Source organism: Hemiscyllium ocellatum, chromosome 19, assembly GCF_020745735.1.
Source record: "Hemiscyllium ocellatum isolate sHemOce1 chromosome 19, sHemOce1.pat.X.cur, whole genome shotgun sequence".
NCBI classification, from domain to species: Eukaryota; Metazoa; Chordata; class Chondrichthyes; order Orectolobiformes; family Hemiscylliidae; genus Hemiscyllium; species Hemiscyllium ocellatum.
Window position 1 is genome coordinate 35,021,877 of NC_083419.1, and position 16,975 is coordinate 35,038,851.

The 16,975-nt window shown below is 37.1% G+C and overlaps 1 protein-coding gene across 1 annotated transcript in view; it reads right to left on the bottom strand.

The window, feature by feature from the left end:
* znf277 (zinc finger protein 277) overlaps positions 1 to 16,975 on the bottom strand; it is a 77,417-nt gene that overhangs the window by 11,859 nt on the left and 48,583 nt on the right. The window contains exons 7-11 of the mRNA XM_060839819.1: positions 14,264 to 14,396; positions 9,383 to 9,450; positions 7,152 to 7,248; positions 3,618 to 3,660; positions 1,846 to 2,020 (exon numbers count right to left, since the gene is read on the bottom strand). Of these exons, the coding sequence (XP_060695802.1) occupies positions 1,846 to 2,020; positions 3,618 to 3,660; positions 7,152 to 7,248; positions 9,383 to 9,450; positions 14,264 to 14,396 (516 nt within the window). The remainder of the gene's footprint in view (positions 1 to 1,845; positions 2,021 to 3,617; positions 3,661 to 7,151; positions 7,249 to 9,382; positions 9,451 to 14,263; positions 14,397 to 16,975) is intronic.

The window sequence follows — 16,975 nt, forward strand, 5'->3', positions numbered from 1 at the left end:
GTTTTGGTGGTGCTCATCAGCCCTGAAACACATTCTCTTCCTCTACCTCGGAGCAAGAAGCCACAGATTCCTTACAGGCTGCCTTTTGCACTCTCCACGAGCTCAGATACTGATGACACCTAAGTGGATAGCTTGGTAAGATTACAGTCAGGAGCACATGCTGGTGAAGATATTACTGCCATGTTTCCACGTGATCAAGGAAGGAATATTACTGTTTGAGGACTGTCAAGAGACTGGAAACCAATTCCAGGGAAGTTTAAGCCCATAGTTTCAGCAAATAATAATTTTATTTAAATTCTAAAAAAGGTATCTTTAGGTTTTTCTTTATTGTTGAATGCACATTGAACTAGGAATAGGGCTGTTTTTCAAAATAAAGGAAAGAATTATTGCACTTTTGAAAGTGCTACTGACTCTGCGAGTGTATTAATACTCTTGCTTTGCAAGCAGTGGGGAAGATTAAGAAGGAACTCCAGGGGTCTGGAACAAAGTGTGATTCAGCCAAAAACAAGTTGTTGATCATAGAGTTGTAACCAGTTGTGGGTGGCAAAAGCCACTGACCCACCAACAATTATCAAATTGACTCCCGGGGAGCTAAACAGCTTGTGGATGAGTGCATTGGTGGCAGAAACTTGCAAACTGCCAAAAAGGACAGGTGACGTGTGAATGTGCGTGTCGTTGCTAAAATATCTAAAGACTGAAGGAAGCCCTTTATTTTCCTTCACCAGTTACTGTACGGTATTGTTTTTAACCAATAAACACAGATACCATATTATTTGTGAACTAATTGCTCTGTGCTCCCTGTCAAGAAATGAAAAAACAAACTTAAGGATTTGAGAAATCCAAAGAACTCCTTCAAAGCCCGAGGACTATGAGAACTGGGAAGCTGTTGGCAATTTGGACAATTAGGACGCATCTTTTCAGACTGTAATACGTTGCTTACTCACCATAATCATTATCTGTTATCTCTGATGCTGCAAGGTGTGGTGAAGATTGCTTGGATCAAGGATTTGTAGTCCACTGCCTAAAGTTCACACAGGGTAGGTAGTGTTCCTAAGAGTCTTCCACCTCTATTATATGGGCGTATGTGTAATGTTATGATGCTTTGAAGGGCCTCACATCGTTCAAAAATGACACCCCTTCTCACACAGAACAAAGTATTTAACCCTCCCATTCAGATGTGATTGTAGCTATTTTCATCACCATTGTCCACTTGTTATTTGTATCCCAGTGGGAGAAAACAGTAATCACACTTCATGCAGAAAGATTCAGGCTCAGTTTCTTACCCTTGGTGAAAGCTCAAAATGGACACATTGCCTTCTTGGTAGCCCTTCTTTCAATATTGTCAACTTTGACCTTCCCCACATTCCTACTGATCCCTCGCTCTAAGTATTGATCTTCCCATTTAATCCCTTACCCAGGCATGTTTCCATACCCCATGGAAACCAGGCGATTGCTGATTGCTGTCGATGACCCCAAACTCCCACCTTGTGTTACTCTTACCCTTCCAAGCTTTTATCTTCATCCCCAAACCTCCATCTCATATGTAGAGTTGTCATCCTTTCTATATCAGATCATAAATCGGTTAGGATTGTACAACAATCTAATAATTTCATGACCACCTTTACTTATCTAATTAAGCTTTTATTTCATTAACTGAATTAAAATTTACATTTCCAGCCTCTGGATCAAAAAGCAATAGCATTGCCATGATAATAACACACCCTTAAATTAGAAATTCAGTATACTAACATACAGGTAACAAACAGCACTAAGTATACGGTAACAATAGGGGAAATATATTCACAGTATTTTAAACTAATTAAACTACTTGAATTTAACACTTACTGTGGCTGATCCCAGGCAGATCTGTCTAGCAGTGACATAATGTGGTTTGTCTTAGTCATATGGCTGACAACTTCTGCTTTTGAGCTAAATGCTTCCCCACACTTATTGCATCGGCACTGGTGAATTTCTCTTCTGATAAAATTTACTAATTTTACCTGCTGGTAGAAATTTAAACCTGTGAAATATCGAGGGAAAAAAAAACCTTTTTTCAGTGTATGCAGGATAGAATACATTCGAGCTCTAAATTGTCACAGAATGTTATAATGCACCTCAAAATAGCAGTAAACATGTGAAAATCAATTATAGGAAAAGACAAAGTGACTCATCAAATTAGTTTCATAATGTTCTTAGATTTGAGATGTTATTTTGTATAGCTTCCCTCAGAATTTTGGAGATTAAGCTTATCAACTTATAAGATGGCGTTATTCGGTGGGGTAGAGGCCACTGTTTCTGTAGCGTAGTAAGATTGACTCGTTTGTTTTTACAGTAAGAGTCTTAAAATGAGAAATATTTCCGTGCAATCCTTGGAATTAGACAAAGGAAAATTTGTATCTCTTTGTAAATATTATCAGTCTTGTGGATCAGATTGCCAAATCTACATTACAATTGCGCCAGGGAGCAGTAATTTTTCAGAAGAAAATGTTAACAAGATGTGAGATCCAGGTACGAAGAGAGTAAAGAAACATGATTCTATGGTTTTGAACAAACTAACACAAAATTTACTAATATAAATTTAGAATAGTATTACAAAGCAACAATATATAACTTACTCTAACATCCAGAATGAACCAGACATAAATACATAAACTAGTTGATACCCCTCAAAACAAGAAACGTATTCAGTCAAGCCAGATTCCATGGATTTATCAGCAACCTGTTCCTTTGATGCTGCCTGACCTGCTACACTTTTCCAGCAACGCATTTTTAACCTCCTTTATCAGCAACCTTCCAGACATGAATGAATCATGGATAAAATTCCACCTGGAATTCAATTTCTTCTCTTTTGGAGGTCAAGCTTCAAAACTCCCTCAAAAACCATTCCATCACAGACTTCCTGAAAGCCTGATCATGTTCTGGTACTTCTCCCTCCTTTCTCAGGATGATATTCCACGAGATGCATGAAACTGCACTCCAGCACCTACTTGCAGGTATAGTTGCATTATTTTCGCTGATAGCTAGCTTTACCAAGGAAATACAGTCCCCAAGCTTCTCAGAATTCTAACTGTTCTCAGCTGCATGGAGCAAATATTGCTTCTGGACTTCTTTCATTCTCCTGTTAAACCCCACTGAACTATAAATTATTCACAGGCTTCAATGAGTCACCACCCAACATCTCACACATACTTCTCTTTATCACAGATTGCTGGCTTACACAGTTAGAATAGATTGCAAAGAAGGATTTTATCAGTCTAATTTTAAATTGAATATTTATCCTTTGCAATTTTTGTTTATTCTTCTATTTTTCAACCAGAAAGTCTTTAGCTGCTGCAAAAGATGATGCTCTGAGAACCTCCATTCTAGGCTAATAGAAAAATTGCTGGAGCAGTGTGGCCAACTGATCTCCTCTTTCATTTGTTGAGAATCGCTAAATGCCTACATTTGATATTAGGAATTCACCATATGGGAAGATTGTGGGTGGAAATGTGTATCCTACGTTTGAAGACATTCCATCAACATACCAATGTCAATAAAGCTATTGCAGAAAATATAACCAAATAATATCAAGAACAATTTTTTGTAAATATAATAGATCTAAAACCATACATACATACCCATTTCAGACTTCAATTTTGGAAAGTCAAATTGATGGGCTACCTACAAAATAGGGCAGGCAGTTTAATGTCAATATCAACAATGCTAACAATAAAATTGCATTAATAACATTCTGGCACGACAAGGTTAAAAGGATGGGGTGGGGGGTGGGGGAGGAGGAAAGCAGTGTATTGGCTGCTATATTTTTAACTGCCTTGATAGTCACAACAAATATTTGAAGTCTTTTTCAGCATGCAGATATATCACACCTCAATTAACATATAGTTTGCTATATCAAAACGAAGGAGCCAGCTACAAAGGTTATTAATGAACCTTAGAAAAATAATACAATATGACATTAAGCACACGCACAAACATAGGTCTAACATTTCAAAAGCACAGAAGTTCTGATACAAAATAAAATGAAAGCACAAAGTAGTGGAGATATTCAGCAAGTCTGGCAGAATCTGTAGGGTGAGAAAGAGATAATTTCTAACAAGAATTTTAAAAATTGCATAATCTTTAAAGACGCTGGATTTGTTATTTTTGAATATGGGACTATGACTGTTTTGTGGCTGCCTTGCATCCTAAGGGGCAATAAAATACATGCAATCCTTGAATTCTCAGTGAATAGTGTTCTCTACTTTGTTCTGTCACTGGTGCTGGCTTTCAGATCTTGTAAAAATAACAGGAAGAAATGAAGAGACTCTTTCAGTCCTTTGTGTTATCCATTTATGTTCTTCTCTTTTCCGCCCGAAAACTGTTGTTCTAAAATACAGTTTACTTGTGCATATTCATTTGGCATTATTTTTCCAAGCTAATGTGCAGGCAATTCTTTCCTAGTATCAAACACTTTCTGGAAGATGTTAATGAAAAATAAGAATGTGAAATAACCTGCTTTTGAGTTGCACTTACTGACCTGTGGCACAGCTTGCCCAGAGGAATCAAAATGTTTTGACGCGAACAATTCTCAAATCCTTAAATTAGCGATGTTTTCAAGTAATTAAATAGAATTCTTTGCATCTGTATTTCAAATGCAAGATGTTGTGATTTAGAAGTAATGATACATTTCTATTACTGCACAAGATGACCAAGAGTTTATGATTGAGTCAGTCCCTGAAGAGAGAAAATTCAGAATTCTCTGTTCATTTTTTTAAAAAAAGAGTCAGTCCCCTTAACTGAGCAGACAGTAGTGCTTATATTTTCCCCAGTACCCATGTTGTGAATTCCCTATTTATTTATTTTTTAAAAATTTGTCAAATATGGTTTATATTTGCATTTAGAAAACAGTGAAATCCCAGAACCGATTAGATATGCATTTTTTTCAAACTCCCCTGTTTAGCTCGAAGCTTTACACAATATTGGTGATACACAAATTCAGTTAACTCTGGGCAGGACATATGTTGGCCCCATTTTGGAATAAAGTGAGGTTTTGCTGGGCAGCAGAAAAAAAACATGCACATTTTAATTTTTTTTCTTAAAATAGATTGAGTTGGAATATTGGCATGGTGGTTTAGTTATTCAATAAGCTTTTTGGTGAGAATTCTGCTCAAAAAGCTGTGATAACTGGATCTGGTTGAAAGGGGCTTCCTCCCCTGGTGATCAGTAAGCATGAGATTCCTTGCGGCTTAAAAGGAGAGTCCGGGTGGCTGAGCTGGTGGCACTTCTATTGGTCACCCTGGGCTTGCCGATTGGCTGAGGTTAACAACTCCAATCAAGAATCTCAGTCAATAAAATCCAACGGGTTCCAATCATGACAAATGTCATTGTCTATTTTCTCTTGGTCTCTGCAGCTGGGCAATGATTACATTATGGCAACTGTTTCTCAAGCCACAGATACGATCACACCTGCTGAATTTCTCTAACACTTTTTGTTTGTATTGCAGGTTTCCAGCATCTATAGTATGTTGCTTTTGTTTGAGTAGGTGGTCTCAAGACTTGGTACAGGCTTGATGGGCTGAATAGCATTTTTCTGTGCTGTATTATTTTACCAATTTTGCTGGTGTACTGCTAACAGGCCAGGGGGTCACAATTGATGAAAACTCTTAAAACAAAAGTCTTTTTCAAATACTCTTACTAACAATTACACTTTCCACAGATCTTTTAAACAACAAATTTTCCTTACTGTATTTTCAGGTAGTCACAGGTGTGGCACTTGAGCGGGTATGGTCTGGTTATACTAATTTTTTTGTTTCCCTCGCAGGGATGCAATTATTATTTTGATGGGAAGGGGGTGGGGTTAGGGAAACTCCATTGGTGTTAGACTGCCACCTACTTCTCTGTGTCCATGTGACCCTTTCCCATTTTCCTGGACTGGGTCATTCAGTGAGAATATCAGGCTACCAGCAGGATTCTCAACATCAAGAGGGAGCTTGCCTTTGCTGTGAGAAAACTTTAAATGGTGTCTGCTGTTACAACACTAGAAAATGAAATGATGAACCTGAAATAGGATGACTAGAAAATAGGAAGACCCCCAAAGATTAAAGTGAAGATTCTCTCTGGAGGTTGTTGCTAACTGAACTGTTAAAGGCTGGGTTTCAGAAGGGGAAGTGGCATTATAGGCCCTCTCCTTCTACTAGGAGAATGTGTTGCTCATATCATAATTCAAGATGGCAGAATGCCATTTTCCATACAGCAGTACCAAGGAGTAAAACTTGATAAAAAGAATGTACACCTTCTGTACTATAGTTCTCTCTAACTGGGGCATGAAGTGAACTTTGACATGGATTTTGGCCTTGGTTTCCTTACATATGTTTGGAGAGGAAGCAGTAGTTAGCAGAGGCCCTTACAGTAAAGGAAGTCCTGATTGGTTCAGGATTTTGGTAAGGGTGTCGTTGCCTAAGCTTTCTAATTATGAATGGGATTTTGGAAAATAACTCCCTCTAAATTGCCATTCCAATGTTACTTTTAGTGATATACATTGGATTACGTGACCGAACAGCAAGTTGCATGATATGCTTTCGAATCAGAAGAAATCTGCAGCAGACATATTAAGGACAAATAAAGAGAACCTTTAGAAGTTTATATGCCCAATAAAAGCTGAGAAGGACAAAGTGAGGACTGCAGATGCTGGAGGTTAGAGTCAAAAAGTGTGGCACTGGAAAAGCACAGTGGGTCAGATATTCCTGATAAACGGTTTATGTCCGAAACGTCTACTCTCCTGCTCCTCGGATGCTGCCTGACCTGCTGTTGCTTTTCCAGTGCCACACTTGTTGACAATAAAAGCTGAAAGTTAATAAGACAAGAGACAAATGACTTAATTTTTCAACAAGGAAATACATTAGCCTATTTGTATATGTAATTAGATGAGATCACTATAGCACATGTATACGTTTCTGCCCCAAAAGTGTTTATTTGATTTAAAAAAGACAAATATTAAGCTTTTGTTAGCTCTCAGGTAATTTCATTAAGGGAATGTTATAAAATCCTTTTGAGGTACGTGGTGCTTTTAATAAAATATGAAAATCAAGGCACATATTACGTAAGCTATTTTGTTTGTCGACTGCTCAGTGGATAAGTTACACATTTCATGGTTTTATTTTACTGAGTTCTACCTTCATGTGAATTTCCAGTTTTTCAGTTGTATCTTTTGCTTTCTCACAGAAGAGGCAAACAACACATACTGGATGATCTTGCCAATCTGACCAATCACTGTAAAAATAAATCATCAGAAATATTTATAATAGCTTGTTCCTGTTCTTAAATGTTCCTCCTAAATATTACACAAATAGCCAAATGCTTTACAAATGAAAGTGACACTTACAGATCCTATACGAGTTTGAATTCAATATAAAAGAATATAGTCTTCTCATAACCAATACTAGCAAGACAAGCACAAGAATTTGTGGCAATATCAATGGTTCAAATACTGGCACTTGCTTGACTATGTGGTTGTCGGAGCAAGGAATGCACATTATGTTCACAGTGACTGCAGAAACCCAAAGGTGCACAATGAGCACCTGTGACGATTAGGGACAAAAACAGAAATTGCGAGAGAACCTCAGCAGGTCTGGCAGCATGTGTGGAAAGAAATCAGAGTTAACTTTCCAGGACTCATTGGAACGTTTCCAGCAATTTCTATTTTTGTTTCTGATTTACAGCATCCATAGGTCCTGTGAAGATAATCTTGATTTCACCAAGGAATCATTATGACTGGTCCACAGAAAATGACTAAGAGCTACATAGATGCAACCTAAGTGTTCCTGCACCAGGATCTATATAACATTTAGATTTGGGTTGACAATTGACAGCTAACAGTAGTGGCATACCATGCTAACTGATAAACACTCAGAACAAGAGATCTCCTTTTGACATTCAACTTTATCTCGCTTCACCATCTTTGCTCAATCTTCCACAGTTAACATCTTGTAAAGGGACCACTGTATTCAAAGATTGAACATACTGTATGGGGTAGTCACTGGACTAGCAATGCAGAACGACAGGCGAATGTTGTGGAGACATGAATTCAAGTCCCACTGTGAGAGATGTTGAATGTGGAATTCAATAAAGCAATTCCTGGAATAAAAAGCTATCTTAAAGGCAACCACATAACAACTGTTGAATGTTGCAAAAACTTATCCGGGTCACTAACGTCCTTTAGAGAAGGAAAATCTACCATTCTGACCTGGTCTGGCCTACATACAAATCTAAACCCACAGTAATGTGGTTAATTAGAAATGGGCAAATTAACTAATTTAAATAAAAGAGCAGAACAGAGATTTAGCAATTAGAAGTGGGCTTCCTGACCATTCAAAGCCTTGATCTTTCCCAAATTAAAATTTCAAAGATTTGGTAAAATCAAAGGTAATAGTGCAATTTTTTTTTAAAGCGTTAAGTGCATTATATGAATTTCATCAAAAAGCTGCCTGTAATCAAAGTGTACAATTAACCGCAGCAGAGAACTAGGTAGCTGCACTGTACTACCAACTTCTCCATCGTTACTGAATTAAATTAATTTACAGTAAACTGCCCAACTCTTAATAAATGGCTTATGAATCATTTCAAAATCACTTTATGTTACTCCTTGTGATATTATATTCTAAGAACCGACTAGATACAAATTTAAGGTACAAATTATGAAGGATGGAGTTTGATCTTATTGTTTATGTTTGTCATTGGCAGCATGCTAGTGCAATGAAAAATTCTTCTTACAGAAATACAAAATGCTTTCCAACATGGAAAATAAAAGAAATTCACAAAAGAAATCAAACTTATCATTGTGTCAGTAATATTGAGCATATATGGCAGTTAATAAATAGTGAATTTTATTGTCAGGGCCTGTCAACATTCCAACAGTTTTCCAAGTGCAAGAACTTGGATGCATTTTGTCCCATGATGTAGAATGCTGTAAGCAAGAGTAGACAACAGTTTACACCACTGATTACCTTTTCCTCCATTGACTGATGAAAGAGAGGAATGCATTAATAGTTGCAAATTAATTACTATTTCACATTTCTTTCTCCTCAAGAAAATATCTGAACACAAGGCTGACTAAATTAAAAAAATACTCTTAAGAACATGGAAAATAAATGGACTGAGTAAGGCTGCAGACGGAAATTATAAAATGCTATTTCTTCTGTCATGTGGTGTCTGACACAATTTGAATCACAAAACTGCCAACTTTTCATTATTGCAATGTATGACTTAATTTGAATCACGTGACTGACATTAGTGCATTGTAATTTGCTCCAGGTTTCTTTGATACATTTCCAAAAATAAAGGCAACTTTTTCACAGAAAATATGCACAAATTGAAAATGGTAGAAATTTGAAGCCTTTCAACTTACTCTTCTTGCTCTTCTATCATTTCTCTGTCATCTTCAGATTGAACTTCCTCCCAGTTCTTTCCAAGTTCCTGAGAGTCAAATTAAACAATAGTTTTCACAGCTTTGAGGAAATACGAAAAGTCTTTTGTTCATTTGGTCAAATGCTATACTTGGTTGCTTGAGTTTTAAGTCACAGTGCCAGAGACCATTCTAAGTTTCTCAATAAGTTACTCAGCTATTGAACTTCCAACTAAAATCTTTTGTCATATATTCTTTCTTCATACCACTTTATATAATAAATGGAAACATATTCGATAGTACAGGAAATTATTTTGAAAAGAAATGTCAGCTCAGGTTTACTTTATCCGCAGACGCAAGCATATGATTTCCTTTGAAGCCTCAAATAACCCCATCAAAAACAGGATGAAGAGTATAAAAGTGAACTACTAGTATGGGTAATCACATTTTGAAATGTCATCGGATTCCAAGAGTGGACATGTCTTAAATTCCAGGGCACTTTCACTGCTGAGGCTGACTACTAATGTAAGTATAACTTGTCTTGGTAGAAAATGAGATTCAATCTATATGTACGTATATAGGAAACATAATTTTGGGGATCAAAAATGGGGCTAGTGATAGATGTTGGGTCAACTTTCATTGTGATTTGTAGTGCACCAAATAGAGGAGTTTCTTTCTTCTAAAAATCATAAACGCGTTAACAGAAAACAAAATTAGTTTCTGAGCATTACAAGCTCAAATCAAAAATTTGGTTGGAGTGGAATTCATAACTCTTATTAACTGAAGATAAACAAAATATAGACCTCATCACCTGCATATCAATGAAAGCAAAAAAAGGCTGTTGAAATGAACAATTTAAACCTGAAAGATTGTCAATTTGAAACTTACATTGGAAGTAGAACAGAACAGTTTACTGTAAGGGAAGGATAATCAGTCTGATTTGAAGTATGTTATTTCTTCAGAGGTCTTCATGTTGTAATAATATTAATTTATAGCTTTTCTTTTTAGAGGGGGAAAGAATTCTTATATTGCAAGATTTCAATATAGTTCCAAGTGCATAAAAGTGCTAAAATAATAATCAACGAACTTCTTGCTCCAGGAGGAGTTAATATGAAGTAATCAATGAGCATTTTCTCTCTCTGACTTCCATGGCATACGTATTTCTAGGGTTTCAGCAAGGTTTCAATATTGTGCTACGAAGACAACAGTTTTACTAAAAGAGAGAGATTGGGCAAACCATTATCCTTCTGAATTAGAGTTTAAAATAAAACTTGTACTGAATGACAGAATCAAAATCAGACTTATAATTAATGACTTCATTTTGTGATACAGCAATTATATGTGGTGAGAGAAATTTTTGATAATAAAACAAGGATTTATAATGAGCCTGTTAGAACAATGAATATAAAAAACTGGAATAGCTGAGTAGTAATCAAGAGTATACTTAAATTTACTAAGTACACAGAAACACACTGGCAATAATGTTTGATCACTATTGATTTTGAGCATATCATAAGCAAAAAGCATCTTCTAAAATATGAGACAGTTGAAGTTAAGTGAACTGTTAATCGTAAACATCTGAAAAAGCAGCTCTTAATGCCACTACAGACTTATCAAGCAAATTTAAATAGTTTCAAACGTTCCATGGCTTTTTAAAATAGATATTTTTATTAAAAGAAAGATTTTTAAATAAATTTACAAAAGAAATTACAATACTAACAAACCGACAAGAGAAAAAAAACATTATATGTAACAGCATAAGAGAAAAAAAACATAAACAAAACACAACTATACTCATGTGCAAAACAGGCAGATAAATAAAGGTGATAAATAAATAAATAAATCAAACAGCTCAACACAACAAAACATTAGCACCTGACCTCCAACAGCCCTACATATTACACACAAATTTATTTGAAATTCTTCCTTCAAAGACATCAAGCACACTAGATCATACCGTCATATAGCGATACAAAAGCCCTAGTTAAAATTTCAGATAAATCTATATCCAAAGAGTCCAGAAAGGGTTGCTATACCCTGTAAAATTTTTCAGTTTTCCAGTGTACTATATGTGTAAAAACGTCCAGAAGAATATATTCCATGATAAACCTATGCCAACTCGTCAGACCCGGGGGGAGGGCTTTCAGAGATCTAATGCATTAGAATATTTTTCCTTGCACAAAACATGAGAATATTAAGGTTTTTTTCCCCATGAGCATCCAAAGATGATATATTGGGTGGGTCCAAAAGAGGGAGATAGGGTCCATCTTAATATCAGCACCCCAAGACCCTCTCTATAATGCGTGCCATAGCACTCCATTATGTACGGAGCCTGCGACAAGACCATAAACAATGCATGCGAGTGCCATTGCTTTATACTTTGGACACAATGAAGATACTCCCACTTTAAATTTTGAGACATGGTCTGGGGCCAGATGGACCCTGTGCAAAATCTTTAGCTGCATGGCATGGGTCCTATTATAGATCAAAATCTTTCCCACATTCTTGCAAATGCCCCCCCCCCATATCTTCATAGTGATCTCAACCACAAATTTTCTCTCCCAGATCCCACAAAGCCGTTCAATGTCTTTTGAAAGATCACCTCGTAACATATGATAAAGAGTTCTAATAGAGAGAGTACTTTTGAGCATGAAAGCACCCTCTTCTCCATAACAGATGTGCAGGGATTGGTTAAGAGCGTGGTCCCTTTTTGAATAAAATCCCTGACCTGAAAAAAGTGGAAAAGGTTTCTGGTAGCTAAACCATATTTACGGATTATTTGCTCAAAGGACATCATTATTTCACAAAATAAACCACCCAAACAGGAGTTTCTCTAAGTTGCCCAGAATTTAAATCTGGGGTGCATTACCCCCGGCTGAAAACCCAGTATATCAGCTATGGTGGTAAAGAAAGGATGTTTTGGATGTATTACCCTCCCTGTGCCACAGTGCCCTCCATGCCTTAACAGTATTAATAATTATTGGATGAATGCAATATTCTGTGACTGTCTTTAATTTATCTAAAACAGCAGGGGCTAATGAGGGGTCATTTTGCCTGTGAGGCCTCAGTATTCAGCCATATTGACGCCGGGTCTTTACAAGCTCAAAAACTAACAAAAGATAGAAGGGAACTTAATTTGTATATAGCATAGAACGTTACAGTGCAGTACAGGTCATTCGGCCCTCGATGTTGCACCGACTTGTGGACCCAATCTGAAGTCCAACTAACCTACACTATTCCATGCTCATCCATATGCCTATCCAATGACCATTTAAATGCCCTTAAAGTTGCAGTTACTATTGTTGCAGGCAGTGCATTCCACGCCACTATTACTCCGAGTAAAACAACTACCTCGGACATTTGACCTATATTTATCGCCCCTCAATTTAAAGCTATGTTCCCTCATGCTAGCCATCGCCATCAGAGGAAAAAGGCTCTCATTGTCTAACTTATTTAACCCTCTGGTTATCTTACTTCTCACAAACTACTTCTCTCCAACGCCTCAGTTCCCTCAGCCTTTCCTCATAAGACCTTCCCTCGATACCAGGCAACATCCTAGTAAATCTCCTCTGAACCCTTTCCAAAACTTCCACATCCTTCCTATAACATGGCGACCAGAACTGTACGTAATACTCCAAATGTGGCTGCACCAGAGTTTTGTACAGCTGCAACATGATCTCATGGTTCTGAAACTCAATCCCTTTACCAATAAAAGCTAAAACACCATATGCCTTCTTAACAACCCTATCAATCTGGGTGGCAACTTTCAAGGATCTATGTACCTGGAAGGGTATCTTATAATATCTGGAAATCTACTCCCCCTCACCCCCGAGGCAACTGTGATTTAGATAGCTTGATAAGAGTCAGAGTCAAAGAGGTCGCCAAATAAAGGAGCTAAACCATCTATTAAATCTCTGGAATGTTTGCCTCGGAAAAATTAAGAGGAACATTCATATAGGATATAACAAATGAGAGATAACATTCATTTTGATAACAGCTATCTGGCCTAGCCAGGATATTGGAATAGCCTCCCATCGCTGAAGATCTTGCTTAATCCTGTCGAGCAAATGGGTTTCTCCAGTACTCAAATTCGCTCTTTTGAAGAATTGATCTCGGTTTCTGAAGCTGCTGTTTTTCTTTCAACTTGCTCCATTCAATATCCTAACCCTTCCAGATACCCCTCGTGCTTGTGGAGCATGACCGTGCTCGGGTTCAGTCTGTCGCGGAACTTCTTTTCATTTGGTGACTTGATCATCTCTCACAGTTTCGCAAACTCCGTAGCCAGGGCCTGGTGGGTGAATGACTCCAATGGGCTAAAAGAGGGAGCTGCAGCTGCAGCCGCGGAAGTGTCTGATTTCTCAGGTGAGTGTCCCATGTATTGGGACATCTGCGGCCTTTACTTTTTGTCATATATTTCTTTAATCAAGTAGACTTTATAACAGAATTTGTATAAATTCTTTGAGTTCACAAGCTCTTTAAATACCAAAGTTTTATAGAAATAATTTAATTGGGGAGGTGACAGTGCTACTTGGCCTGAACGGAGATGCAGAGTTGAGCAAAGTAGACCTCTCAGATCATCCTAGATCCCTCCGTTTCATGACTTTTCTCGTCAACATCCTCAGAGTAATACTGAATCAAATTATTTCCTTAACTTTGGTTACCAGTTTAAAAAAAGCTTCAAAATTCTTTTTGTGATTGATGCTTGAATAATTCTATTATTTCAATAGAGATATTAAAATAAACAGGATATTGCCTGGAAAAAAAAGAGTGGATAGCAGAATTTCATTGATTTCATTAATACATGCACACTCATCTCACCACCAGCAATTTTCATCTTTACATTGTTTTAAATTATTTGACTCTAAAACTAGATACGAATCTTACCAGATAGTTAATGGTGTAAAATTTGTCATATTCATGATTTTTGGCATTGATTCTGCGATGCTGCTTTTTCCTCATATGATCTTTGAGAGTATTTTTGTCACGGAATGTTTTCTCACAATATAAACACTGTAAACTGCAGAAACAGACATTTGCCAATAACACATTTTTCAAGTACAAAACTCCTACATAAATTTTCAACGATCACATAAATGTAATCAACCAGAAAATCATCTGAAAGATCTAAAACCTTGAAATCATATTGTTGATAATTAGCAATTATTTGTACTTGAATAAGTGAATTGAGGGCAAGATCAAAAGAACCATGGATAATGCAGACATCACTCTTTAATGTTTCATTTATCTGGACTCAATGCCACATTCAATTGTGATTTGAATATTACTACAGAACTGAGAGACAATAATTCAGCAGACTAGTTAATTTCATCACCAAAGACTCAGAGCAGCACGAAGAAAATACATTGCAACAAAAAAAAAATTTTGTCCATGTTGTCCATGTTTTTAATTCTGCACTCCTCAGAATAATGCTCAAGAAATACCAAAGGAAAATGAAAATATTGATGCTGAATAAGAATGCTGATTGGTGGCTTATGGATTCTAATTTGTTGAGGCATAGATATGGGGAATGCACTAGTTAATTCCAAAGACATGTTTCTCGTGGAACTCAATAAAAATATTTGCAAGATCTATCTCTCGTGGAGATCCAATGGCAAAGCCATCTATTTGGACGTATATGGTGACATTAAAACTGAATCTCACTGCGAGTTCATCACGGTTCAGTGAGTAATAATTCAGACAACGATTGTGCATTTAGATTGCAATGACACAGTATTGTAGTGCAAATGTCTAAGTTTCTTTTTGAGTGCTCCATTGGTGAATAGAAGCAACCTGATTAGTTAATTTCTTGTTGTACATTGTGCAATGCATTAACAGGCCTGAGGCCAACATGTTTGGTCCGGAAAAATGCCCAGTTTGAGATCTCCCTGGAAGGGCATGTAATTGCAAAAAGTTTGAGCAACACATGAAATTAACTGTTTAGAATTACTACGATGCAGGTGCAATACCAGTAGCATGTACCACTAACAAGATGCAGGCATCAAGCCAGGAAGATATTCTGTCAATCACACAAATGAGTAACATCAGAAAAAAAAATGTAGTGCCAGTGTGATGCTAGGTATGTGGGCCATATATAGATGGAGTGTATCAAACAATATTAACTTGTGACTGTTTGGAATAAGCCAAGTGCTGATATATCCAATCAGACCTTGCAAGCCTCACCACACTAAAAGGCAATTCAGTAAAGGGTCAGAGGATTTTAAACTTGAATTCCGTTTTCTCTCTACAAATGCTGCCAGACCTGCTGAACTTCTCCAGCAATATCTGTTTTGATTTGCTAAACAACCTTGACTGTGTGACAAATTACACTGATGTCATTTTAGGATTGCCAGTTGGGCTCACAGAATAGTGCATTAAGTATGTTCAGAAAACTACCTACACCAATACACCAGGCCTTGTGCTTTGTACAGTAATGAACATGGACACAAACTAAGTTCTAAGAAGAGTCATACTGGACTCTAAACTTTATCTCTCTCTCTCCATAGTTGCTATCAGACTTGCTAAATTTCTCTAGCACTTACTGTTTTTCTTTCAGATTTCCAGTATCTGCGTATTTTGTTTTTATGTACACACACTGTACCTGCTTTAACTCAACAAAGTAGGTGATAGTCATTCTCTAATTAGTTTCTCAGAGCAATGCCTTAAGTAATCAGAATCAATCTGCCTGATTTCAAATTTGAACAAAAAACTTGGCAGCTAAATATTGGTCATTACTAATTGGCACATTCTCCATGGCAATGTTTCCATCAATCAGAGTCCATTTGCTAATCAATCTCCTCTTATAGAATATGATGTTGTTTCCCCTCCATGTTGGTATTTCTTGTAGCTTGTCTGGACAAGTGCAAGACACATGTTTTAACAAAGTGTGCCTTTTTTCAGCAATAGTCAGGTTGTGTATGACCAAACAACTGGATTCTCAAGTTGTCATAACCTATGCCTGGAATACACTGAATAAGTGGGATGTAAAAACAGATGCAATTGTAACTTTTAAAACAGAACTGGATAAATACTTGAGAGGAGATCACTGGTAGGTCTGTTGGGGGAACTGGGACTATTTGGATTGCTCTTTAAAAGAACTGACATGATAGGCACGATAGCCTCTTTCTGCAACATTTGATCATCTGTTTTGTATTACAATCCTGGAGACTTACATTTCTCAACCTGCCGGGAACAGAGATGTGGGAGAGTAGTGGCACATTGCCTAGACCCTTAACTGTTTGCCTGCAAATTCATTTGTTAAAGCAAGTAAATATTTCTTTAAAACTTAATTCAGCGCATGTCGTCTTTGCTGATAGGGCCTGCATTTATTGCTCATCTGAAACTGCTCTTGAGAGGGTGGTAGCAAGCTGCTTTGAACTGCTTCAGTCTATTTGATGTAGGCACACTTGCAATCCTGTTAGGGAGGGAGTCTACAGGGAAACTAATATGGTAGCAGTGTAACACATCAGCTTTTCCACTTCCTTTTCCTCAAGATAACTCATGGCAAGATGCTACTGAAGGAGAATGAAGGGGTGAACAGGCTTCTATCTCTGTCACCAATTGATTTACTAACATTCACCAGTTCAAAGAAACATTTTA